Below are 27030 nucleotides of genomic sequence, written 5' to 3'. Positions count from 1 at the left end.
GTCAGATGGTCTGGGCCTGGGGACACTGGAAGGACGTTGGCCTTGCCTGAGAGAGTAGAGGCAGAATTGGTGTGCTCTGAAATGCACATCTGCATAGCAGGACCAGTTCTTCTCACCCCAGTTTACAGATTGAAAAACTGAGGCTGGGGTGGTGATGTCATTGGTCCAAAATCACACAGCTGCAAATGGCAGAGCTGGCACCAGGGTCCAGGCAGACAGACTCCCGAGCCAGAGCTGCCGAGGCCACCAAACAAAATATTTCACTAGTCAAGGGGCAGGCGGCTGGGGTGGGATCCCTTCAGCAGGGCTCTGCCCAGGCACCGGGAACCCAGAGCCCGATGGTGGCCACCTCCTGCCGCCGTGGGGAATGGATCCCAAGGCCCGCCTCACCGCCACCACCCCCGATCCCCCAGAGTCCTAGAACATTCAGGGTTGTGTCACGGGGTGGTGCTGTTCCAACTCAGCTCTCAGCACTAGGGTGCTGTAAACCCACCAGGCAGGGTATGTGGCACAGCTGTGACACAGGACACCAGCATTAGGCCCAGGAGAGCATAACAGTGCTTTGCTGGGACCAGCTGCCATCACTCCCAAATGAAAGTGGGAAGTGAACGATGGGAACTGCAGGTGGTACCTGTTTCTCCCTGAGGATCTCAAGCCTTTGACGGTGTTGAGAGCCCTCAGCTGGGTCAACCCTCCCTGAATAAAGGCCGTTGTCTTTCCTTAGAAAATAGCACCAAAGAGGTCTTCATGGGTAATGTGTGACCAGGTCCTCTCCAGCCACAACAGACTGTTTCTGCTGGTGGGAGGTGCCTTCAGTAACTACTCACCCCTCCTTCTTGTCTCTGCAATAGGTCTATGAGATCTTGAAGAGAACGACGTGTACCAAGGCCAAGTACAGCATGGGTAAGCATGTTTTTGGGGCTTGAGATCAGCGTTGGTCTCCAAGTGGGAATCTCGCCTCCGAGTCATCTCTGTGGGAGGCGGGCAGCCGGCTTGGGGTGTTTAAGAGGGTTTTGATTTAAGCCTGTGTAACAGTTTCAGACAGGAGGGCTGGGTTGGGAGCGTGCAGGGCGGTTTTATGGCCCAGCACTTTTAAACACAAACGCATCCTTCACTTTGGCCTGAGCGGTTTGTCAGCTGTGTGGCAGACTCTCCCTGCAGGGGCGGTAAATCCAGGCTGGAAATAGACCAGCGTTAGGGGTGACTGGGGGTTCCTGGCCCTCTCTTAACCCTCACGGTCCCGTGGGAAGTAATCGGGGTTCCAGCCAGGGGACATCGTGCGGTGTTCCAGACCCTTAAAAGCTCACCAGGGCTTGCTGAAATCAGGGCCCCTGACGAGGCACCACCAGGTACAGACAGCCTGATTCCAGAAGCTGCCACAAAACCATCCTGACCAGGCTCCCTGGGTACCAGTTTCCAGAACCCCTTAAGCCATAGATACAAAATCTTCCTGATTAAATTGTGTAGCTGGGAACCTCCCCCGTCAGTAGGTCCCTTGCCCACAGCTGCAGGCAGTTTGTGAAAGCCAAAACATTGCAGAGCAAAGGAATGCCTTTTCCGGCCTCTCTTCCCCTCCTTCTTGAGCTGTCTTTTGCTCTGCTGAGAGCCATGCCATAGGGTAGCATCCATCACTCTGTAGAAGCCTCTGAAATGACGAGGCCATGGCTCCCCGGGGACACAGCAGGTCTGGTGAGAGCTGGAGTCTGTGCATACGGGAGGGACCATCTTGCTGCCTTGGCTTCCTGTGGTGGCAGGAATGCCGTGGGAAGTAAAAATGGAGAGCAGTGGGAGTCAACGGCTCAGAACTTGAATTCCTGGGGTCAGTCCCGGGAGACAGAAAGAAGACGAACCCTTGACTGCTCGGGTGGCTGCTTGACCCCCGACCGTATGGCCTGTGGTCACTCACAGGGATACCCTTGCAGGCCCGAAGTCTCTAAGTCCATGTCCTAAGTCAAGGGGAGTGTGGAGGAGTCCCATCCAGGGTCAAAAGGACTGAGATCCTCTAGAATGGCCAAGCCCTAGTCCACACGACTGCAGTGAGGTCAGGCAGAAAAGAAGGTGACGTCGGGAGTTTGGGTTTTTGAAATTGCTCCTCTAGGTCGCTGCTGCCAGGGCACAGCCTTGGAAAGGTCACTAGAGGTAAGGAGGAGGTGTGGTTCTGGTCCCAGGGCTAGGTCTTGGACCTCAGTTTCCCCCTGGGTCTCTGCAGCGTTCCTTCCAGTAGAAACGTGTATGGTTGCAGTAGAAGTCCAGCAGCTTCGGGCTGCATGGCCTGGGCTGGCTCTCTGCCCGGGCTGGTCCCTGGGGACATGGGGTCTCTGTGCTCCCACCGGTTTTGTGGCAGGGCTGGTTCCCTGCACCTGGTGACAGGGCAGATAGACGTGGGTCCTCCTCTTCAGCCCTGCTTCACCACGGCACCTTGTCTGAGAGTTGACCCACCTCTGAGTTCATCCTCAAGTACGTCACCCACCAAGCTGTGTACCATAGTCTTGCAGGATGAGCAGGGTGGGGCTGGCTGGGGGATTTAGGAACTGTGATGAGAAAAGGCCTTCCAGATAGAGGGAGTGGCACGTGCAAAGGCCCTGCAGCAGGCAGCACCAGGCTAGCAGCATTCCAGCAACAGGAAGGAGGCCAGCGAGCCTGGATCAGGTCCTATGTCCACTTTCTATTGCAGACAAACTTTTCACTCACACATGTGACTTAAACCCCTTCCTCTGGTTTTGATTTCTAAGCATCCCTCAGGTCCCCTGATCATTCCAGGTCACTGACCACAGAGATGGCCCATTTTTGAGGGGACTCCAGGAGGTCACTTTCCCACCGCTATCAGGTGGAGTCTCAGAGGGTGGGCCGCCCAGGCTGCTGTGAAAAACGCTCTTACTGCCTAGGAAGCCTCTTCAGCCAAGCAGGCGGTTCCATGAGCAGCAAAGGGTCCCATGGAAACGCCCCCACCCGGCTGGACCCCCACGATGTGTTTGGAGCAAGATCAGATTTCCAGGAAACCCTTTCCTACACATGGCCCTAGCTCTCCCGTCCTCTCTCGCAGTCTCCTGGGGCTGGGTGCCTGCATGCACACGTGTTAGGACACACAGGCGTGGTGTTTTATAATGTGCCCATGGTGTTTTTTTATGTGGCCCTGGGGGCCACATAAAAAGGGGCCCCACCAGCATTCCACTGCCTCCAGGAGCACTGGCCGGCCGTGAGTCCGCCAGAATCGCTGGCCACCTGCGCTTGCTGCCCCAAATGTAGCTTTGGTCCTGTCAGGCCTTTCCACATCACTAATAGCCAATGTATAAACAGGGCAAGGCGAGGGAAGAAAGAAGGACTCCGCCCTTCTAAGTAAAAGGCGGAAATGTGGGAAGTATGGTAAGTGTGGGCCTCCTCCGGTTTTCCCAATCAATCTAAAATCTAATTCCGAATTGTATGTGTGTTTTCTGACACCATCAATTTTTCCATCCGTATGTTTCCTCATGATTCAGCTTCTCTAACCGCTTACATCCCACCTTCCCCATCTGCAGGCTTGCCTCGGACAGGTGGGGGGGCTGGTGAATCGGAGGCTTGGGGTGACAGTGAAGCCACGGTCCGCTCACACCGCCTGCCTCTGAGACGGAGTCGCCTCTTGGGGTTTTCTCTGTGTCTTCCTAATTCTGCCAATCGAGCATGTGTTCCGTCATCTCCTAGTTGATAGATCAATAACCCGGCTGTGCCCTGTCATTCCTGGGGAAGAAATCCCAGAGGTGGCGGGCTCTGTGTAGTCAGGTTCGTTTCATTTTGAGAAGCTCTTGGTGGCTGAGACAGCCCTGTGACCGCTGTGACTTTACAATGTGAAGCGGGAGACCCGCCTGCCCCGTAACGTTCTCTCTGCCTCTGTTTTTAAGGCATCACGAGCCTGCTGGCCAATGGCGTGTACGCGGCTGCATACCCACTGCACGATGTAAGTAACCTGAACACACGATTTATCTCTGCGTCATTTGACTCCCCCAAATCCCTCCGGGCCACACCCCCCGGGGAGCTGTAATTATCCTGTGGTCACAGCTTCCTGCTTGGCTCCTGCTGTAAATGTCAACTGTACACAGGCCTTCCCTGTTCCCCGGGTGGGGACCAAGAATTTACACACAGGGCCATCTTTTCTTGCAGAACAATCCCACCAAAACGGGGGCACGGGTGGCAGGTGCTCTGCCTTGACGTCCTCTGAACCTCACAGCCAGTGGGTCCACAGAACGTCTTCCCTGGCCCGGGCTCCCTACCCCCGGCTGGTCCGGGTCTCTGGCAGAATGACCAGGGCTCTGTACGTGTCTATTCCTGCAGAGCAAGTGGCCAACTTCCTGAGCTGAAGCTCCAGATCCCACTAGTATCCCTTTGACAAATATAGCTGACATGGGGTGGAGAGAGAGAAGGTTGTCTCTTGTTGTCTCTATGGAAACAGGGACTTAAGTTCACAAGGGCACTGGGAATGGGCCTCGGGGCCTGAGCAGTGTGGGAATACCAGACAGAGGAGCTCTGAAACTTTGCAAATGTGCAAAGGCCAGGAGCCAAGAAGCAGGAGAGAAGAGAAGGGACAGGCCTGGGACTAAGGAGACCCAGATTCCAGTCCCAGCCACTTACCCACTCTTCTGCCTTAAGTGGTGGAGTCGGCCCCTTGTCTCACTGAGCCTCAGTGTCCCCATCTGTGGGTCAGGAATCAGAACTAGTCCTAACTCCTCTTTTATTTATTTATTTATTTTATGTGTGTGTGGTTTTTTTTGTTTTGTTTCGTTTTCTTTTGTTTTTGAGACGGAGTCTTTCTCTGTCACCCAGGCTGGAGTTCAATGGCATGATCTCAGCTCACTGCAACCTCTACCTCCTGGGTTCAAGCAATTCTGCAGCCTCAGCCTCCCAACTAGCTGGGACTACAGGCACGCACCACTACACCCAGCTAATATTTTGTATTTTTAGTAAAGACCCAGTTTCACCATGTTGGCCAGGCTGGTCTCAAACTCCTGACCTTAAGTGACCCGCCCACCTCAGCCTCCCAAAGTGCTGGGATTACAGGCGTGAGCCGCTGCGCCCAGCCTAATTCCTCTCTTCTTGAGGAAGAAACGCTGGATTAGACAAACGTAAGGTGCAGGGATCCCGCAGGGCAATCCAGAGACGTCTTCTCCAGAGGGTTGACCCCAAGGGAAGGAGTCTGGGCAGATCTGCCGCCCGTCACCTCGTGGCCTCCCTGTCAGGGCCTCCTCCTCCCTGTAGGTCCGGGGATTGGGGTGTTTGAGCAGCCCCATTTCCTCCCTTCGTATGTTCACACGTGCTGTTCCTTCTACAGTACTCTTCCCTGCCCCACCCCACCCCAGGCGGACAGATGCTCCCACACCAAGCCTTCCTGTTGCCTTCCTCCCCAGGACTAGTGGCTTCTTCTTCCCTTCTCTGGGCCTCGGATGGTCCCTGACCTGCAAAGACACCGCCGTCTGACCACTTTAGTTATGTGTGTCATCTCAAGGAAGCCCCAGCGCTCAGCACTTAATAGGTGCTCAGTAAACGTGGTGTGGATTCGGATTGGACTGAGTCAGTTTGCCTCGGCCAGTGACCTGCTGTCTGGGGAGGTTCCAAGGGCAGGGCTCAAGCCCCTAGACCGTGGCAGTGGCTCCGGGTTCCTGCCCTGAAGCCCTGAGTCTGGAGGAGCCCACTCCTCCCCTCTGTCAGGCTTTCCTCCAGAGGACCCAGCCGGTCTGGCTGTTCTGCTCCACCCTGTGCAGGCTCTGGCTGGGTGCCAAGAAGACACAGCCCTGCCTGGCACAGCCCATGATCCCAAGAAGGCAGCCTAGAGCTACATCCATGCTCCCGATTGACCTTTAAGCAGGTAATCCCTGCTGAGAGGTTGAGTACCGAAGCCAAAATGTTTCCGGCCCTTCCTGCCTGTTTTGAGTCAGCCCTTTAAGTCTTAAAAGGGAAAGGGGAGAAATGAACGTATTTAATCTCCTACTGTGTGCAGAGCCCTCTGTTTAGAAGAAACTGTACCTCATATAACCTGTTCAGACGCAGAGACTCAGAGCGGTTTAGTAACTTGCCTGAGGTCGAACAGCCCCCGGGGAGGAGCCGGGGCCAAAAGCCGTCCCTAGTGACACTCTGCAACTCCGGCGCCTCACTGCGTACCCACCTCATCCTGTCACGGAGGCCAAATGCATCCCTCTTCTTGGCGGCCACTCCTGCATTTGTCTTAGGGATTGACTGTCAACAGTTTAAACTGACTGGTGCAAACCTCCCTCATCAGCTGGATCTATTTCTTGTCAGAGAGCCAGCCTCACAAGAAGCATCTCCAAGATCCTTGCAGAGAATCTCCTCTTTCAAAATCTTCATCGTGCCTTATGCAGTCATGTGGGGTCTGTTCCCACTGTAAAGATGGAGAAACAGGCTGGAGGGGCTCCGGCCACTTGCCCAGGGGTGCACAGTCCAGAAGGAGTGGGACCCAGAAGCCCTGGGCTGTGGGTGTCAGGTATCCTTAGGGAATCTAGAATTTTACAGCCACGGATTTTCCATACAACTGAAGGGCACCCATGCTGCTAAGTACCACAACTGATGTTTAAGCATTTGGGGAGGTGACTGGTTCTGGCCTGAGCCGTGTGAACCCATGTCCTTACCCAGAACACTGACTGAAGGGAAGTTCAGGCTGGCCTCGGCGGCCATGGTGAGGCTCTCACTGCATGCTATGTAGTTCCGGCTTTACATTTTTACTTCCATCTTCCTCACCATGAAGCTGTCCTGCATCCTACCCCATTCCAATCCTGTGCTTATTGCATCCATCCATCCATCCATTCATTCATTCATTCATTCATTCATTCATTCATTTGTCAAAAATATCTGGTCGGTTGGGCACAGTGACTCATGCCTGTAATCACAGCACTTCGGGAGGCTGAGACGGGCGGATCACCTGAGGTCAGGAGGTCGAAACCAGCTTAGCCAGCATAGCAAAACCTCATCTCTACTAAAAATACAAAAATTAGCTGGGCATGGTGGCACATGCCTGTAATCCCAGCTACTTAGGAGGCTGAGGCAGGAGAATTGCTTGAACCCGGGAGGCAGAGGTTGCAGTGAGCCAAGATTATGCCGCTGCACTGCACTCTGGGAGACAGAGCAAAACTCCATCTCAGAAAAAAAAAAAAAAAAAAGAGTATCTGGTAAATGCCATTGCCAACCAGATAACAACCTGGTAGAACTGTGTGTGGGTAAGAGTCACGTGCTCCAGGCGAGACCCTGAGGAAGTCTCCTGGAATCAGAGTGTATCACCTGAACTGAAAGGACTTTGATATTTATGTCGGCTACTTGGTGACTTTTTGGCTTTCCTCCTGACTAACATCTCCCTGCCTGAGGTCCCCAGCGTAGGGACCTCCATATAAATGAGACGCTGCTGGGATCGTGTGGCTGTCTCATCCACGTCAAGAGACTGGTAAACACAAAGGAATCAGGCTTGGGTGGGTGAGGACCCCCTGAAGACTCAGGAGGAAATTGGTTAAACTGCTCTCAGAGCATCTTGGTTCCAAGACCACCCGCACTGGGTCGCTTGCTTGAGTGTGTGGTCAAGTTGTCCCCACCTGGCAGGGGTTACAGGAGTCATGGAAGTTGCCAGTGAGTGCAGAGGGCACTGGACAGACCCCCAAGAGTCCCATAGCTTTGTCTGCCTGGATATTCTTAAAACTCGTTGGCCAGGCCAGGCGCCGTGGCTCACACCTGTAATCCCAGCACTTTGGGAGGCCGAGGCGGGCAGATCACTTGAGGTCAGGAGTTTGAGACCAGCCTGGCCAACACGGTGAAACCCCGTCCCTACTAAACATACAAAAATTAGCTGGGTGTGGTGTTAGTCCCAACTACTTGGGAGACTGAGGCAGGAGAATCACTTGAACCCAGAAGCAAAGGTTGCAGTGAGCCGAGATCACGCCACTGTACTCCAGCCTGAGCGATAAGACTGAAGGGAAGTTCAGGCTGGCCTCGGCGGCCATGACGAGGCTCTCACTGCATGCTATGTAGTTTCGGCTTTACATTTTTACTTCCATCTTCCTCACCGTGAAGCTGTCCTGCATCCTACCCCATTCCAGTCCTGTGCTTATTGCATCCATTCGTTCATTCATTCATTCGTCAAAAATATCTGGTTGATTGGGCACGGTGGCTCATGCCTATAATCTCGAAAAAAAAAAAACCATTAGCCAGGCCAGGCCAGCCATGCCCTGAACCTCGACAGAGCCATTCCCTTGCTGCTCCTCCCCAGTTACTTATGTCAACTGTAGTTATTTGGGGCTCACTGAATGACAGTTCAGTATCATTTTGAGTGTCTGCGAGGGTAACGTGCACACAGCCATAGGCAGTCTAGACCCATGATGTCCCAAGACGGGCTTTCAACCCTTACACCTTTCTCTTCCTTTAGGTTTGAAGGTCTGGATCCAAGTCAGGGTCTGACCAATCTTAGCTGTGTGTCCTCAGAAATACCAGTTTGCTTCTCGGAGCCTCAGTGTTTCCATCTGTAAAATGGGAGTGTTGGACTCACTGATCTAGACGACAGTGACCATGTCATTTACTGTCCCTCTTGGGATGCTCCACAGCGAAAGGGAGCAAGACACGGACTGTCCCAGCAGAGTGGGACGTATGCGCACCCTATGATAGGACTCTTCCTGCCTCCGAAAGACCCCTTTCTTTTTTTTTTTTTGAGACGGTCTCGCTCTGTTGCCCAGGCTGGAGTGCAGTGGCGCAATCTCGGCTCACGAAAGCACCCTTTCATTTGTGTTTCTGGTTCCAAGGACCCGACCGTGGATCCTCTCCTAGAGTCCCCTCGTGTCGAGGGAAGAGGCCGCCCAGGCCATCCTGGAGGCCAACAGGGACTGGCATGGCCTTTCTATCAGAACAGGGGGCACACCCGGGCAACCCTCCTGCTCTCTGTGAAATGTTGTCCCAGGATGATCTAATCTGTGTCAACGACGGCTGCTGGGGTTTGTGTTTTGAAACATTATGGATGTGAGTGCCTCCAAAGCTCCACCGGATGATAAGAAAGTCCCTTTCCTCTTTTTTAACAGGGAGACTACGAGGGTGAAAACGTGGAGTTCAACGACAGAAAAGTAAGTTGATGGAGCGGAGCAGGAGGCGGCTCTGTTGAGGCTGCAGGTATTCTGGGGCGGGGGTGGGTCTACAGCTGGACCGAGGACTCGCTGGCCTCCAGGGCCTCCCCAGGGCGCTCGCTGCAGGGGGCTGAGCAGCGGGTGTCCCCTCTCGCCGTTTCAGGAGAAAAGTCCCTGAGCTTTGTGTGGCTGGTTTGTTTTCCTCTTTCTGATTCTCAAAAGTGCCCTCGGCAGGTGGCTGTGAGCATGGGAAAGGGAAAGCCGTCCTCCCAGAGCCCACTCCTCACACGCTGTCCTTCCCTTATCTTCTCAGGACAATCTGAACTGTGCCTGGGCCTCCAGCAGTCCTTGCTGGCACGTGGCCTAATCCCACAGGGCTCCCAGGCAAATAAACTTGGGAACCACTGAGACCAGGTGCACAGAGAACAATGGCCCCCAGCAGCGCGTTGGGGAAACCTGTTTGATGGTGGTCAATGAAGCGTTTATCAAATTTACCTCACCTGGAACCCTTTTAAATGGATAAGTTGTCGAGTTAGTGTTCCAGGGAACACACCTTGGGAAACACTGGGTGACCCCTTTATTCTTTTTTTTGGTGGGGGGATGGAGTCTCACTCTGTCATCCAGGCTGGAGTACAATGGTGCAGTCTCGGCTCTCTGCAGCCTCTGCCTCCTGGTTCAAGTGATTCTCCTGCCTCAGCCTCCAGAGTAGCTGGGATTACAGGTGCCTGCCGGCACACCCTGCTAATTTTTGTATTTTTAGTAGAGACGGGCTTTCGCCATGTTGGCCAGGCTGGTCTTGAACTCCTGGTCTCAAGTGATCCACCCGCCTCGGCCTCCCAAAGTGCTGGAATTACAAGCGTGAGTCACCGCACCCAGCCAGCCCCTTTATTCTTTAGTGGCTGTTGCTAATCCCTCACTCCCCAAAGCGTCAGTCCCCACCCTCTGCCCCTCGCTCTGAGCATGGGAACTCCACCCTTCCCACCCAGGCTCCCCAGGAAGCTCTGCTCCTCTACCATGCGCCCCAAAAGAACATGTCCCCACCACAACCATTTGCTCTTCCCTTCTCCCCCATGGGCCCACACCCGATACCAGCCTTCCCCCCAGGTCTCCACGTCAGCCTCTGCTCCCCAAACGTGCCCAGCCTTCCCTCCCGGGAAGCAGTCCTTCCTAGACCTTGCCTCAACTGCTGGTCCTTCCGCAGGTGGTGGGTAGAGATGCTTCCCTGACAACCTCACAATAGTGGCCTTGTCCCAATTCCCAGGGGCCAGGACCTCTGTGTATGGAACGTTCCTCCTTTCAGCCTCCCCCCACAGGCCCCCATACATGTTTTTAAATCTTTGGTACTTGATACAGCTTGCCTGCCCGGGAGTCCAGATGAAGATGCTATCTAACTTAGCACAAAAATTACATATTTGGTTATTTTTAGTGTAACATCTGGCATCGTCTGAGACCCCATGACTTGCAGAACTCCCCACCGCGATCCTGTTGGAAAAGGAACATCCCCTCCACAGGCCTGTCCTGACCAATGCCAGCCTCAGAGTCCAGCCCCCTTCATTCCTCCGCACCCCTCTGGCGCTTAGCAGATGCCTATCCTCCCCCTAAAGATGCTTCTTCCATGGACACCAGCAATTCCTTTCTGGCTGAATTCAGTTCTCTGGGTCACAGGCCCCTGAACCCTACCCCCTCCTCCCCCTCCTCCATTCTCAAGCCACACTGGCTGCTTTTCTAATCTCAGGATTGCTTGGCTGATGGTCACATCAGTGCCAGGACTAGCTCATTCAGTTACTTATTCATTCAAGAAATACTTACTGTGCACTACTGTGTGCCAGGCCCAGCAAACACAATGTGGGTTTGTCCAGGCCCAGCTGTTTACCTGGAATGCTTCCCACTCCCCATTTAATTTTAGGTCCTAGCAGTGGATACAATGCCTGGCCCATGGGGGTAGTCAGGGAGTAATGAATGACAGTTTGGTGGATGAGTGGATTAAGGGATGATAAATGGATGGATAGAGATGGAGATGAATAAGTGTATAATGGATAAATGGATGGAGGGATGGAGGGATGGATGGATGGATGGATGGATGGATGGATAAATTACAGATGAGCGAATGGGTGGATGGATGAATAGATGATTGATGGGCAGGTGGGTGGACGGATGGGTGGTGGAGAGATGAATGATGATTGATGGATAAGTGGGTGAGTGGATGGGTGAATGGGTGGATGGACAGATGGATGGTTGATGGATGGGTAGGTGTGTGGGTGGATGGATGGATGGATGCTGAAGGGATGAATGATAGATGATGAGTGGGTGGGTGGATGGGCAGCTGATGGAAGGATGAATGATGGATGATAGGTGGGTGAGCAGATAGGTGGATGGATGGATGCTGGAGGGATGAATAATCAATGATGGATGGATGGATGATAGGTAGGTGGGTGAATGGGTAGATGGGTGGATGGATCCTGGAAGAATGGATGATGGATGATGGATGATGGATGATGGGTGGGTGGATGGATGGATGGATGCTGGAGGAATGAATGATGGATGATGGGTGGGTGGATGGATGATGGAAGGATGAAGGATGGATGAAGGGTGGGTGGATGAATGATGGATGGATGGTTGGATAGATGATAGGTGGGTGGGTAGGTGAATGGATGGATGCCTGAGGGATGAATAATTAATATGGATGGATGGATGACCATTGGAAGGATGAATGATGGATGCTGGAGGAATGAATGATGGGTGATGGGTGATGGGTGATGGGTAGGTGGGTGGGTGGGTGGGTGGATGGATGGATGGATGGATGAATGAATGGATGGATGAGTCCTGGAGGAATTAATGATGGATGATGGGTGGATGGGTGGATGATGGAAGGATGAATGATAGATGATGTGTTGGTGGGTGGGTAGGTGAATGGATGGATGCTGGAGGGATGAATAATTAATGATTTTTGGATGGGTGGCTGATGGAAGGATGAATGATGGATGCTGAAGGAATAAATGATGGCTGGTGGGTGGGTGGGTGGATGGATGGATGGATGGATAGATGGATGGACGGGTGCTGGAGGAATGAATGATGGATGATGGGTGAATGGTGGCTGATGGAAGGATGAATGATGGATGCTGGAGGAATAAATGATGGCTGATGGGTGGATGGATGGATGGATGGATAGATGGATGGACGGGTGCTAGAGGAATGAATGATGGAGGATGGATGGATGGATGGATGAATGGATGGATGGACGGGTGCTGGAGGAATGAATGATGGATGATGGGTGGGTGGATGGGTAGGTAAATAGATGGATGCCAGGGGGATGAATAATTAATGATGGATGATGGGTGGGTAGATAGATGATGGATGGATGGGTGGATGGATGATGGGTGGATGGGTAGGTGAATAGATGGATGCCAGAGGGATGAATAATTAATGATGGATGGATGATGGAGGGATGAATGATGGATGCTGGAGGAATGAATGATGGATGATGGGTAGGTAGATGGATGATGGAAAGAAGAAAAGGAGGGAGGATTAGATGGGTGTTTGGGTCCTGACTCAGAGCTGCGGGGAACTCTGCATTCTGCCGCGATGGCTCCACATCACAGCCTGGCACTGAGTTTTTGCCTTTCCAGTGACAGACCCCATGCCTTCTCCATTATTGTTGCCATCAGTGGCAGGAGCCCCGCGTGCCTGACCCTGGGTACCTCACAGGGCAGAAAGGAAATTGCAGCCAAGGACATTTTCCTGTGCTGAGCTGGAGGGTGGGCAGAAAAGAGTGTAGGGAAGTTTAAGCAGGAGGCAGGTCTGGGCCACAGCAGGGCAGCCATCACTCTTGGTCTGATCATGGGACCACAAACACGTAGGAGTACTTGAGAGTGAGCGCCTTCCTCCAGGATCTTGAGCGAGTTCACACCCAACAGAACTAAACCCCGGGTGAGCAAGACATGCCCCCAGAGTTGTCTTTGGATGTGCAGAAGGTGTTCTGCTGGGCAGCTGCTGCCTCCTCCTGCCAGGGCACTGGAAGAGTAGGACCACCTGGGCCCTGTGGGGGAGCGGGGTGGCTTGGGTTGTGGGGGATTGACTCCAGGTGTGGACTGAGGTCTGCTGCATTCCTGGGCTGGACTGGGAGCCACAGAGCCCAACATGGTATTCATCCATCCATTTATCCATTCATTCAACAGTCACTTACTGAAAACCCACAGGCCCTGTTGGAGGCATGGAGGGTGAGAAGGACCAGACAAACCTGGTCCCTCTGGTGCCTCTGTTCTAGAGGGAAAGGAAGGGGCAAGGGGCAAGGATGTACACCAATTAAAGACTGCATCCATGTCACCAAGGGCCGGCGGCAGCCATGTGAGTCCTGGCAGGGGGTTTCGACAAGAGAGACGCCTGAGGGTTTTTGGGATCCCTCCAGGGTCCGGATGCTGGAAGGCTCCCAGGTCACAGTGACTGAAGCCACCTGGCTGGCCTGGTTCTCCAGTCCACAGCCCCCATGCCTGGACACCCCCCTGCCTGCTCACCGAGGCTAAGGTGCCACCTTGGAGTCCTTCCAGCACTAACAGTGGAGTCTTTAGCTGGATTTCTTTGCCTTGATGGTGCAGAGTGATTGATGTCACCTCTTGGCAGGAAGAAAAGTCCACCAAGGTCAAGTGGTTTATGTAGAAAGCTGGGGGTGGGCCCCCTCCATGCGTCTGTCAGAAGATGGTGGGAACCACTGAGGGCGGGTCCTTCCTCCTCCCGTGCAGAACTGTGTCCTTTCTCCCTGTCCCTGTCTCGCTCCCTCCCTCCTTCTGTCCCCATCTCCCTCCCTCACCTCTCTCTCCATCTCTCTATCTCTGTCTCTCCATCTGCCTCTGTCTCCCTCTCCTCCACCTCTCTCTCTGTCTCCCTGCATCCCTTCTTCTCTCTGTCTCTGTCTCTCCATCTGTCCCTGTCTCTCTCCCTCGCCCCCACCTTTCTCTTGTCTCTGTCTCAGTCTCTCTCCCTCTTTTCCTCCCTCCCCCTTCTCTCTCTCTCTGTCTCTGTCTCTGCATCTGTCTCTGTCTCTCTCTCCTTCTCCCCTACCTCTCTCTGCCTCTCCCTCTGCCTCCTTCCTTCTCTCTCTGTCTGTCTCTCCCTCTCCCCACCTCTCTCTGTCTCTCTCCCTGCCTCTCTTCTTCTCTCTGTCTCTCCATCCATCTCCGTCTCTGTCTCTCTCTCCCTCTCCCCCACCTCTCTCTGTCTCTGACTCTCCATCTGTCTCTGTCTCTTTCCCTCTCCCCTACCTTTCTCTGTCTCTCTCCCTGCTTCTCTCCTTCTGTCTCTGTCTCTCTCTCCCTCTCCCCCACCTCTCTCTGTCTCTGTCTCTCCATCTGTCTCTGTATCTCTCTCCCTCCCCCCTACTTCTCTCTGTCTCTTTCCCTGCCTCCCTCCTTCTCTCTCTGTCTCTCCGTCTGTCTCTGTCTCTCCCTCTTCCTCCTTCTGTCTCTCTGTCCCCTCCCTCCCTCCTCCTCCCTCTCTGCCGCATCTTCCACCTATCTATGGCATAAATCAGCGGTTTGACTCTAGGTGAGGGGAGGAAGCTGCCCAGGTCAGCGATGGCTGCTTTGCTTTTGCAGAGGTGCAGCTCTGCTTCATCAAGGCTTGCTGGCCGAGGCCTCCCTATGTACACAGTGAAACTGTGGCCTTTTCATCGTTATCTGCGTAAGAAAACACACTGATGCAGAACCACCCGGTGCCTTCTGCACGTCACGAACTCACATGAGCCCATCTGCCTTCTCTCCGTGCCCTGGGAGGAGAGATCCCATCCTTCAGTGTAAAGGAGGAGACAGGGATGGGGGAAGGGGTCTGCCCAGGACTCTGGATTCGGGGGTGGGGGAACCTGCCCAGGCCGCAGACAAGTCACAAGCCCCTCCATAGCCATGCTCAGCTGCAGTTGATGCTGGTGGCTTCGAGGGGCTGTGCAGCAGCAGGCGGCCCCTCTGTGGATTTCAGAAACACGCCCTCCACCTGTGACTTTGGGTGGGGGCAGCTGTGGGTACGCCTGCGCTGTTTCCCTTCCCTGTTTGTCAGTGGGGGGGTTTCTATAGTGCACAGCCCCAGTGTTACCCCAGACGAGACGTTCAGGCACGCAAGGCTATGTCAGCTGTGGAGACGGCTCACATTTACTTCCCGCCCTCCAGACACTGGGAGGAGTTACGGAGGCTCCAAGGGGTTCCCTCGTCCCCCAGCTGTGATCTTGACTCTGAGTTTGGGAGGCAGCTTGACCCCAGAATGGGCTCTGAACTGAGGAGGAGGGCAGCTGCCCCGCCTCTGGCTGCTGGTGGGCAGCTACTCTGTCCCGGGACAGCCTCTGGGCCCCTCGCAGCACCTGCATCCTGCCTTCCCTGAGTGTGGCCCTGTCGCTGGGCTTTGAGTTGAGGTCTGTAAAGCGTTAACCACCCACACGCGTGGGTTTATTTTATTTTATTTTTTTTTACCAGCAGTCCTAACCCGGCGTCTTCCTCAGGACATCCTCTGCATGTTCACACAAGGCTTCCAATCCACCAAACTCATTACCGTCCCTGCCCAAAGCCTGGGGGGGTAACAGGGTGTGTGTGTCAATTTCATTTATTTCACGAAGCACTGTTAATCAGACAGCCCATCTCAGGAGATAAACCTCGGGTATCTTTGCATCCCGTGAGAGTTTTTAAAATTTCGCCACTGGTATTTCTCTGCTCAAAACCCTGGTGGTTTTGTGCCCTTTATAAAGAATGGTTTGGTGTCTGACGGGGACGACCAAAAACCCTAAAGGTGAGAAGCCGTACAGCGTCCGGCCCATTTAGGTCAATTCCAGGTCAAATCACGAAGAGTTCACATTCCATAACCTGCCAGAAGCTTCTTTTCCATCCCCACGTTCACCTACAAAGGGAGGCCCGCTCTTGCTCGCACACAGCCCAGTCTCAGGAAGTGTTTGTGGGATGAATGAATCATGTCACGGAGGCTCAGTCCTCACTGCTGCGTTCCAAGGAGCAACCTCAGAGTGCCACATGGTCACCAACCCCACTGCTTCCTCCCCCTCAGCTCCTGTACGAAGAGTGGGCGTGTTACGGGGTCTTCTATAAGTACCAGCCCATCGACCTGGTCAGGTAAGAACGTGCTACAGCCTGCGGGGATCAAGTGCCTAGTCCGATGGCAGTTGGATAACGTCCGCCAACGTCCCCGTGGGTTTCTACCACTCTGAATATTCAGTACCTGGGAACGTGTTTGAACTCGAAGAGCTTGTGTAGGAGGACCCAAAATGTCCCTGCAGGGCTGAGAGCCTGGGCCAGCATTAGTTGAAGCAATTTATTCAAATTCCCTGGAGGTTGGGCCCTTTTTTGTCACATTTACCATCTCCTAAATTCACTGCCTGGCCTGGCCTCACGGGGCGGCTGGAGGAGTTTCCCGCTTTGAGATGTGGAGGGGAAGGAAAGAACTGCCTCTGATGTGTAAGGATTTCTCCTCTCCCAAGAGGATCTCTGTCCCCACAGGGCAGGAAGGAGGGGCAGACCAGGTGAGGTAACCTGCCCACCAGAGCTCGGCTGGTAGAAATCCATTCAAGCCATCAAGGTGCCAACCACACTTAATATGAGGAGCAACTGGGTTTCTTGGAACCTCCCGGCCGAGGTGCTTTCCAGTCCTTACGCTGAACAGGGCTTGGAATGGAGCCCACAGCCCCAGGGGAAGTACACCCACACCCACCAGCGTGGGCCATCACACACAGAAATGCACCCACCTTCCCGGGGCACCACAGAGAAGGGGGGGCCAGGCGTGGTTGCTCACACCTGTAATCCTGGCACTTTGGGAGGCTGAGGCAAGTGGATTACTTGAGGTCAGGAGTTCGAGACCAGCCTGGCCAACATGGTGAAACCCTGTCTCTATTCAAAATACAAAAGTTAGCTGGCAGTGGTGGTGCATGCCTGTAATCCCAGCTACTAGGGAGGCTGAGACAGGAGAATAGCTTGAACCTCGGAGGCGGAGGTTGCAGTGAGCCGAGATCGCGCCACTGCACTCCAGCCTGGGTGACAGAGCAAGACTCCATCTCAAAAACAAATAAATAAATAAATGCAATGGGTGTGGTGGCGGGCACCTGTAATCCCAGCTACTCGGGAGGCTGAGGCAAGAGAATCTCTTGGACCCAAGAGGCAGAGGTTGCAGTGAGTCCAGATCGTGCCACTGCACTCCAGCCTGGGCAACAGGAGCAAAACTCCATCTCAAAAAAAAAAGAGAAGAGGGGAGGGCTTCATAAAAGCAGAGAGCACCCCCAACCTGATGGGGTGGCCCAGGACCCCACTTTCTGCTTCTCAGATGAGAGAACCAGTACCCCCGGTTTGAGTTGCTCCTTGCTGGGGAGGGCCGGGGGCATGTTTCCCTGCTAGTATTGAATGACAGTGGGCTTGACTCTGCTCTGCTCCCCTGGTGTAGGAAGTACTTTGGGGAGAAGATCGGCCTGTACTTCGCCTGGCTGGGCGTGTACACCCAGATGCTCATCCCTGCCTCCATCGTGGGAATCATTGTCTTCCTGTACGGATGTGCCACCGTGGACGAAAACATCCCCAGGTAGGCGGCAGCCCCCCCACCACCCCGCGGCACACACCAGGGAGCCCTCTCCTGCCATCCCAGCTGCACGATTCATTGGGACACTGGCCTGTCACTCCAATTCCTGTACACATGAAACCTCACGCCAAGCCACGAGCCGTCAGGAGGAAAGGACATGGTTCGAAGCCGTCTAGGAGTCTGGGTGCCCTTCTCAGGCCCATCTGTGCTAGGCTATGTTTTATTGTTAAGAGAAAGGCATAAAACAAACATCTGACCATTTTCATTCTTTGAAGGTTGTTATGGTTTGCTCGTTCCTTTTCACTGTTGGTCATTATGTGACAAGAAAGTTCTCTGTTTCCTTGTGTGCCCGGGAGGTGAGACATGGATGCCAGAGGCCTCAGTGCAGGCTGGCGCTCGTGGGAGGTGAAACTTGGATGCTAGTGGCCTCGGTGCAGGCCGGCACTTGCAGGAGGTGAGACAAGAATGCTAGAGGCCTTGGTGCAGGCTGGCACTCGCGGGAGGTGAGACATGAATGCCAGAGGCCTCAGTGCAGGCTGGTGCTCCCAGGAGGTGAGACATGAACACTAGTGGCCTCCGTGCAGGCTGGCGCTTCTGGGAGGTGAGACTTGGATGCTAGTGGCCTCGGTGCAGGCTGGCGCTTGCAGGAGGTGAGACATGAATGCCAGAGGCCTCGGTGCAGGCTGGCACTTGTGGGCTGTACAGTAGGTTCCACCTGCCCAGCTTCCTAAGGCTACCTGCAGCCCCGGGAAATCCTGCAGGAACTGCTCCATCAGGGAGGATTGCATCCCACAGCACAGGCAGGCGTCTGAATGTAGATCCGATGTGCCTTCTGCTGTTCACCCAGGGTATGTCAGACGTCAGGGAGCTCAGAAAAGAAGGCCCAGACCTGAGACAGCTGAGCCCCACTTAGAGGCCCAGCTCCCCGCTGGTGACTCCAGAACAAGAGTCCAGTTTTGCCTGGTGCGGTGGCACATGCCTGTAATCCCAACACGTTGGGAGGCTAAGGTTGGATGATCCCTTGAGCCCGGGAGGTCGAGGCCACAGTGAGCCATGGTCTCACCACTGCACTACAGCCTGGGGAAACAGAGTGAGGCCCTATAGCCAAAACAAAAAAACAAAAAAAACAAGAGTCAAGTTTTGAGAAGCTCAGCCTCACTGCGCAGAGCCCCTCTGGTGCTTTTGTAGCTGTTTCTTAGATCTCCTGACACGAACCTAAGGATAATTCCAGGCTCCCAACCTCTGGCAGGGTCTCTACGTCGACAGGCGGCGCCTTCAGTGTGCAAATTGCTCCACCAAGAAATTGACTGTCAAGGGAAATTTGGGCTGGCCCTGCCCTGCAGGGGCTCAAAGTCTCAGAAAAGTCCAAAATGTTAGTCTGGTTATTTTTCAAACCACTCCTGCCAAGTATCTCTAAAGCAGAGCTATAGTTTGGAAAATGTATCAACTGAGCCTGTCTGTAAAGACGCCATCAGTCTTAGCTAGGAAAGAAACTGGCTCTTAGCAGCACAAAAAGACCATATCTGGTCAATTTGTGTTTAAATGATGTTTTGATACATGAATAACACCTACAATATTCCACCCTGAGCTCTGAGGAATCTGGCTTCTCTCCCCTTCGGTGCTATTTGGTCCTAGGCAGGAGAAAGGGTGTCCCTTTGTGAATATGATACGAGGTCCTGGGCACTTGGGTTTGGTTGTGGTAAAGATCAAGGTAGCCCAGATTTGGTGGGGAGTGTAAGGCTGGCTTTAGGCTAAGAGCTCAAAGCCAGAGGGAAATGGTGAGTGCAAGGTGGGGATTCTCCCCATGACCTCCTGGAGGAAGCCTGGGGGACCTCCATCTTCCTTCCTTCCTGCCTTTGGAGGGTGGCCTCAGCAGGGAGGCTCTGCCAGCCCAGGGGTTGGCCGTGCGAGCTCGGCCCTTCCACCACATGGTCAGAAATGCAAACAGCAGTTACTCAGGATTCAACCACTGTGGGCGGAGATGAGGCCAAAGCCAAGACCTCTGCCCAGTAGGTGACCTGGAGCGAAGCGGGAGGTGCGTGCTTCCTGCAGCTTCCACCCCATCCCCACCAAGCTTGCAGGGAAGCCGGTGCTCAGTGTGGAGCCGCCTGCCGCCCTTGCACCTCCGGTCCCCTCTGAAGAAGAGAGCTTCCTGCTCTTTGTATTTTGGCTAAAGGCGGTGAAGTGAGAGGCGGAGGGGGATTTAAAACCATCAGAAAAAGGCTTCTAGTTGGGCTGATGGTGTTTGTGCTAGAAGCTGAGGGGGGCAGGGAGGAGAGCCCAGGAGAGCCGTAGGGCTCATGGGCAGGCCGTTGGTATACACCTTGGCCTCCCTGTCCCCAATCCCACCGCCAGCGACTCCAGGCCACCCTCAGGCCACATGCTGGCGATGACAGGGGTGGCCTTCCACATGCCTGTTCTCTGGGAGAGGAGCTCATGTTGTGCCCAACTGGGGACGTCCTGCCCCCACCCCCCAACACTCTGCTTTCCTCTGCCCTCGAGAGGCCCTCAGAAGAGAGGAGGCTGAGTGAGGGGCACAAGATAAACCCCGAAAGGCCGGCTCCTGGCTTAGGTTTAGAACTCACTGCTGCTGCAGGGCACTTGGCTATTGCATGACGATGACAACAGCATTGATGACCACATGATGGCTGAGGCGTGCCAGGCACTGTTCCAAGGGCCACACTCGTACTGGTTGTTGGTTGTTTAATCCTCCTGACAACCTATTAACACAGCTTCTCTTCACTATCAGCTACCCCATTCTGCAGCCGGGAAAACTAAGGCACACGGACCACAAAATGCAAGAGCTGAGATACAAACCCAGAGCTAGCTAACCACAGAGTGCAGGTTCTCCCACCACCTGTGTGCGCCTGCCCACCCCACCCAACCCCTGCTGCCATGCGCGCGCGCGCACGCGCACACACACACACACACACACACACACACACACTTCCTCCCTGCTCCAGGCCACGGCCATGGCTTCAATGAATCATTCTTAATGTACCCATCTTTTGTGCCTGGAACATGCAGTACCTACACCACTCTGTCACCCAGGCTGGAGTGCAGTGGTGCGATCTCAACTCACTGCAACCTCCGCCTCCCAGGTTCAAGTGATTCTCCTGCCTCAGCCTCCCGAGTAGCTGGGATTACAGGCGCCCACCACCACGCCCGGATACTTCTTGTATTTTTAGTAGAGACAGGGTTTCACCGTGTTGGCCAGGCTGATCTCAAACTCCTGACCTGGAGTGATCTGCCCGCCTGGGCCTCCCAGTGCTGGGATTACAGGTGTGAGCCACCGTGCCTGACCCTACACCACTTTTTAATAAATGTTTAGGGACTGTACCCGAAGGAAGAGAATTGAACCAGAATGCCCATGATGCTGGGCCCAGAGGAGACCCCTCAGAGCCTTGCAGGTGACATTTATGAAGTACCAGCGGCTGTGGACCAGGCATGATTCTGTGCCTAAGTTCGGTGTATCCAGAAAGTCAAAAAACAAACGCCCTCTTCAGCGTCCTCCCAGATAACCCTCTGGCCCAGCCAGCCAGGGTGTGTGTTTAGAGCCCAGAACCTTGTCCAAGGCAGCAGAAAGGAGAAAGTTCAAAGCGGGCCAGAGCGGGAAGGACCTTATTCTGACCCCTCCTCATTTTCCAGAAAGAAAAACTGAATCTGAGGCTGAAGGACTTGGCCAGGGTCACAGAGGGTTTGAGTAGCCAACTGAGGGCCCAGTTCAGGCCACCCATCTTCCGCAGGGAGCCCCCCACGGCCCTTGAGCAGTAGAGGAGAGCCGTGCAGTGCTCGGGCTTTGAAGACAGAGACCAGAATTCCATTCTCACTCTGCCGTGTGGCCCTGAACAAGTTACTTCCCCTCTCTGGGCTGTGGGATTGCAACGGTCCCCAGTGCTGGTCCAGGCGAGGTGGAACATCTGTGCCGGCCAATAATGAGGCTCCTGCTCGCACCGCTGATAGGCTGGAAGTATTGGTATTTTCTAATATCAGTGGGAGTGAGTCAGTGCACAGCGATGGGTCTCGGGCATCACAAAGATCCTTTCTCCTGGCCGCAGTGGTTGAGATCTGGTCCCTGGCTTGCCTGTGCTTAGCAAAGCAGAACCTGCACTGAGCAGGACCATCGTCCCTGCCAGGGCCCCCTTGCTTCCCGAGGGAGCCTACAGGCTGGGCCTCTGCTGCGCCAGGCAGCTGGGGACCTATTCCTCCCGGCCCAGCCCCCGGTCTCCCAGAGAGGAGTCCTGGGGTCCCTGTTTCTCTACCTCATGTGTCCAGAGCACCCAGGCCACGTCCAAGGCAGCCGCCCCACCAGGCGGATGGAGATAGAGCAAGGACCCTCGTCATCTCACTGTTTTCCAGGACCTTATAACATAAAGACCTGGCTAGCATTTGCTATTGGCACAAGGCTTGCTGATTAGATGGGGGCAGGCTGGGGACTCTGCCTCTCCTAGAAGTGGCTGGAGGACAGGCTGCAGAGGCTTCCGCCTCAGGGTCACCCCAGGGGTGAATGTTCCGGGGCCCATCTACCACAAAACAGGCCTGGGTGAGTCCACCTCCAGGGCCGGCAACAGAGGTTGCAGGGCCCCATACAAGAGGAAAATACAGGTCCCTAGTTCAAAATTCATTGTGTGTGTGTGTGTGTGTGTGTGTGTATGTGTATGTGTATGTGTGTATGCTGTGTGTGTGTGTGTATGGTGTATGTGTATTTGTGTGTGTGTATGTGTGTATGCTGTGTGTGTGTATGCTCTGTGTGTGTGTGTGTGTGTGTGTGTGTGTGTGTGTGTGTGTGTTGAGATGGAGTCTCGCTCTCTTACCCAGGCTGGAGTGCAGTGACATGATCTCGGCTCACTGCAACCTCTGCGTCCAGGGTTCAAGCGATTCTTCTGCCTCAGCCTCCCAAGTAGCTGGGATTACAGGCACGTGCCACCATGCCCGGCTAATTTTTGTATTTTTAGTAGAGACGGGGGTTTCACCATATTGGCCAGGCTGGTCTTGAACCCCTGACCTCAGGTGATCCGCCTGTCTTGGCTTTCCAAAGTACTGGGGTTACAGGCGTGAGCCACAGCATCAGGCCCATTGTGTGTTTTTTTTTGTTTTGTTTTGTTTTTGTTTTTTTGTTTTTTGAGACGGAGTCTCGCTCTGTCGCCCAGGCTGGAGTGCAGTGGCGCGATCTCGGCTCACTGCAAGCTCCGCCTCCTGGGTTCACGCCATTCTCCTGCCTCAGCCTCCTGAGTAGCTGGGACTACAGGCGCCCGCCACCGCGCCCGGCTAATTTTTTGTATTTTTAGTAGAGACGGGGTTTCACCGTGGTCTCGATCTCCTGACCTTGTGATCCGCCCGCCTCGGCCTCCCAAAGTGCTGGGATTACAGGCGTGAGCCACCGCGCCCGGCCCATTGTGTGTTTTAAGACAGCAACAGGGGAGCATTAAACCAAGCATGAGGCCCTGCTGAGCTCAGGGCCGGTGCAACAGCATGGGTCACACGCCTGTGAAGCTGCCCTGGATGACAAGGAGGGACAGGGCATGGCTAAGTACCCGGTCTATGTCCACCACGGCAGGGACCTGGGGGACCCTCGCCAACCCCCAGCTCGAGCCCAGCGCTTTCTCCCCGGCCAGCTCGCCATCCAGGAGGCTCTTCATCCACGCAGCCTGGCCAGGCGATTCCAGGGCTGCCTCTTTCTTGCAGCATGGAGATGTGTGACCAGAGACAAAATATCACCATGTGCCCGCTTTGCGACAAGACCTGCAGCTACTGGAAGATGAGCTCAGCCTGCGCCACGGCCCGCGCCAGCCACCTCTTCGACAACCCCGCCACCGTCTTCTTCTCTGTCTTCATGGCCCTCTGGGGTAAGCAGAGCTCCAGCACACTGGGTTTTTGGGCGGTGGTGAGTCTGAGTGGCACCTACGCTGCTTCTGTCTGTCTTGGTGAAATCATCCTCAGGCAGGGGTTGTCAGGAAAAAACATAGGAGATGACCCCCGTTTTATGTTCAGGTTACTGGGGTCCGCACTGCATCGGGAGAGACACACAGGTTCTCCTGACCCTGCCCAGAGTCTCTTAGGAAAAGCCTAGCAGGGACGTTTTACTCTGAGAAATCCTGACACCAAGGTGTGTTGGCCTGGGAAGGGCAGCTGATTTAGTGCAGGGAGGCCCGAGGGTCCTGCTTCCATCCCTGCTGCTGCTGGTGAGCACCACACCCTGAAGGAAAGCTGACCTGGGCCAGGTCCCGGAGGCACCATCGCTCACTAGAGCCTGCAGCATCCCTGCAGGCTTCATGCACCCATTTACGGATAAGGAGGCAAAGGCCTAAAAGAGTTGGGAATTGCCAGGGGTCACTCAGCTCCTGATTGCCACTGGGCTGCACTGCCACCCAAATCTAAGGCACTGGGCTCCTCCAGGAAGATTCCCTAACCCCAGTGCCCTTACTTGATGAGTCCTCTGATGTCTCAGAACCTCATCTATGTGTCTATAAAATGGAGTGCGTCATCCCTGCATGGAGGGGGCTGGGGCAGGATCCAAGGGGATCAGGCGTGGGAAAGCACCGTGCCCAGCACCTGGCGGCAGCTGGGTATTATACAACATTTGTATGAGGTGGTTGGCACATTGGCAAGGAGGACCAGGATTGGGAGCCTGAGAGGGCAGGAATCGGAACTCGTGTAGGTAAGGAGGGAGGACTCGGGGTCCCTAACCCCAGTCCTACCCGACACCCATCTTCAGCTTTTGGGGCTCGGGAGGTTGGGAAGTGGTGGCTGAATGCATTTCTACAGAGGTTTTGGGGGAGCAAGCAGGGCCGTTCTGTCCTCCGCAGCCCCATGTCACAGCCTGTGCCAGCTGGGCTTCAAGATGCCCACAGTAGGCATCCTTGTGCTGAGCCTGGCCCCATGCCGGGCAGTTAAGCCCCCATCCTTACCTGTGAGCTCCCACCTTGTAGGAGATGGGGCAGAGACGGCACAGAAGGGAATTCAGGAGGGAATTCTGGAAGAGGTATGAGGCCCTTCAGCTGACTTGACATGGGTGTGGGGGAGGGAGCATTTGTGGCAGAGAGACCAGGTGTAGAACAGAGGGGTCTCTTGGTCCCACCTCACATCCCTGCTTGGGGCAGGCTCCCGGGGCCGGAATAGCGCCACCTCACCTGCAGCTCCACATGCTTGGCACTGCCCTGTGTGCTCCATGGGTAGGCAAGGGGCAAACGCAGACTGAAAAGGCAATTGTGAGGACGGAGGCCAGCCAGGTGAGGGGCTCTGTGCGGCCCTCACCCGCCAGCGTGCTGATCCTGGAGATCAGACCTAGGATTCAGTACTGTGCCCCATCACTAAGCAGGGCATTGGCTGGCATTGTCAAAGCCGTGCCAGCATCCTCCGTGGAGAGCACCGCGAAGTCAGGCCTGTGATTCCAGCTCAGCAGCCTCCTGACCAAGGGACAGCTGCTCGGGGGAGGCCGGAAACCTAGGGGAGGTTGGGAGGATGAAGGCGGAGCTAGGTCTCTGGTCTGCACAGAAGCACCCAGCAAGTTGGGCAGAGAGGGACTGAAGTGCCGGCACCCGGCTCCAAGTCCAGCGTGCTGCTCCCCTCTTCCTCTTTATGGCTCCTCGGTTCTCTCCAGCCCTGAGCCCCGTCCCTACACAGCTCGGCAGCCTCCTCCCCTGCTCCGGAGGCTGCATTCAGGGCTGGTGTTCCCTCCAACAGTGCATAAGAGAATTCCCCACGAGGCTGAGGAGGCTAAGGAAGCCGACGGGCTGTGGTTATCCTCACACTTGGTGCAGACGTCCTGCAGCTGGGACTCGGTTTGACTCAGTCTGTGTGATTTGGGGGTGGGTGTGCACAGCAGAGCCAAGGGATGTATCAGGAGAGGTGAGGGAGGGGAGGTCTGGCCCACCCTCTGCAGCTCCTGCTCCACCCTGGGCAGCTGGGCTGGGTCCTCTTGCCTCTGCTCACCCATCACATTCCGGAGACCCAGGACAGAGGCAGCCAGCTCTGAGCATGGGTGCTGGCAAGAGTGGGAGTTGGAGCTTCTCCACTTAGATGCTGTGTGGACGGCCACCTCCCTCAAGCCCCTCCTCACCCTGGAATCTTATTGGGCAGCTCCGTGTCCTTAGCAGAGTTCCCTCCACTGAGTCCTTGGCCCCGAGGCACCTCCCTGCAGCCCCCACCCTCTGTGTGCCCAGCTGGAAGGGCCCGGCTCCCGTGAGGGCTTCCTCCACGTGGTGGCCAGCAGCTCTGTTTCCTCATTTCGGTCCCCTGGGCCTGTGCGGCCACTGAGACCGTACTTCGGGTGGCCCATAGCAAGACCCACAAATAAGTGTGCCCCTGTAGCACTGAGCCCCCAAGCCGCTAGGAGACTGTTCAGTACCACCTTCTGTGGTCAGCCCTGCTGCCCCGTGTGCATTTCTACAGCCCCCCGGGGCTCAGACTCCCCCTCTGCCAGTCCCCACCTCACTGCTCTGAACCTCAGCTTCCTCGTCTGCAGAATGGGGCTGCATGAGGATTAGAGGCGGCGGACATGAACTCTCAGCCGAGGCTTCACACGTAGCTCACTCTAGATAGGTGGTCACTGCCGTCTTACAACGTTGGAGCATGTGAGAACCAAAGAAAACCTACATGAGAGTGTGCACGCACCTGGTGTGTAGGAGGTACTCTTCGGTCCGTGTGTACTGAGGGCGTGTGTCCCGCCTACATGAGGGTGTGCACCCCTGGTGTGTGGGAGGTACTCATGGGCCCGTGTGTACTGAGGGCGTGTGTCCCACCTACATGAGGGTGTGCATGCCTGGTGTGTAGGAGGTACTCTTCGGCCTATGTGTACTGAGGGCGTGTGTCCCACCTACATGAAGGTGTGCACGCCTGGTGTGTGGGAGGTACTCATGGGCCCGTGTGTACTGAGGGTGCGTGTCCCACCTACATGAGGGTGTGCATGCCTGGTGTGTAGGAGGTACTCTTCGGCCTATGTGTACTGAGGGTGCGTGTCCCACCTACATGAGAGTTTTGCACACGCCTGGTGTATTACTCACCGGCCCATGTGTACTGAGGGCGTGTGTCCCGCCTACATGAGAGTTTTGCACGCGCCTGGTGTATTACTCACCGGCCCATGTGTACTGAGGGCGTGTGTCCCGCCTACATGAGGGTGTGCACGCGCCTGGTATATGGGAGGTACTCATCGGCCGGTGTGTACTGAGTGAAGTGTGTGTCCCACACTGTGCCGGGCCCCAGGGGAACCACAGGAAGCAAACCTGATGTATCTGCTGCTCTAAAAGCTGCAGCATCTGTTTCAAGAGAAGGCCCCATGGGAAGGGTGCAGGGCTGTGGCAGGAGTTCCAGGTGCAGGGAGCAGGTGGGAGGGGCGTCAGAGCTTCCGGAGAGGTCAGCAAGGACTCGCTGAGAAGAGCTTAGTGCGCTTGCTCGGAGGAATCTGAACCCA

The 27030-nt window shown here is 55.0% G+C and overlaps 1 protein-coding gene across 11 annotated transcripts in view; it reads left to right on the top strand.

The window, feature by feature from the left end:
• The window catches only part of ANO1 (anoctamin 1), a 198184-nt gene that overhangs the window by 118472 nt on the left and 52682 nt on the right, over window positions 1–27030 (top strand). For 6 of the 11 annotated variants that reach the window (XM_005576975.5, XM_045372306.3, XM_015434332.4 and 3 more), the window contains exons 7-12: window positions 852–903; window positions 3876–3931; window positions 9033–9074; window positions 16107–16171; window positions 17490–17624; window positions 23307–23467. In XM_005576975.5, coding sequence (XP_005577032.3) covers window positions 852–903; window positions 3876–3931; window positions 9033–9074; window positions 16107–16171; window positions 17490–17624; window positions 23307–23467 — 511 coding nt within the window. Of the gene's footprint in view, window positions 1–851; window positions 904–3297; window positions 3364–3875; window positions 3932–9032; window positions 9075–16106; window positions 16172–17489; window positions 17625–23306; window positions 23468–27030 lie in introns of all 11 variants that reach the window. The other 5 variants (XM_005576974.5, XM_015434331.4, XM_005576973.5 and 2 more) reach the window with 1 other exon arrangement.

The sequence above is a fragment of the Macaca fascicularis genome, chromosome 14 (genome assembly GCF_037993035.2).
Source record: "Macaca fascicularis isolate 582-1 chromosome 14, T2T-MFA8v1.1".
In the NCBI taxonomy this organism is placed as follows: Eukaryota; Metazoa; Chordata; class Mammalia; order Primates; family Cercopithecidae; genus Macaca; species Macaca fascicularis.
This window is presented reverse-complemented; position numbering and strand designations above follow the sequence as displayed.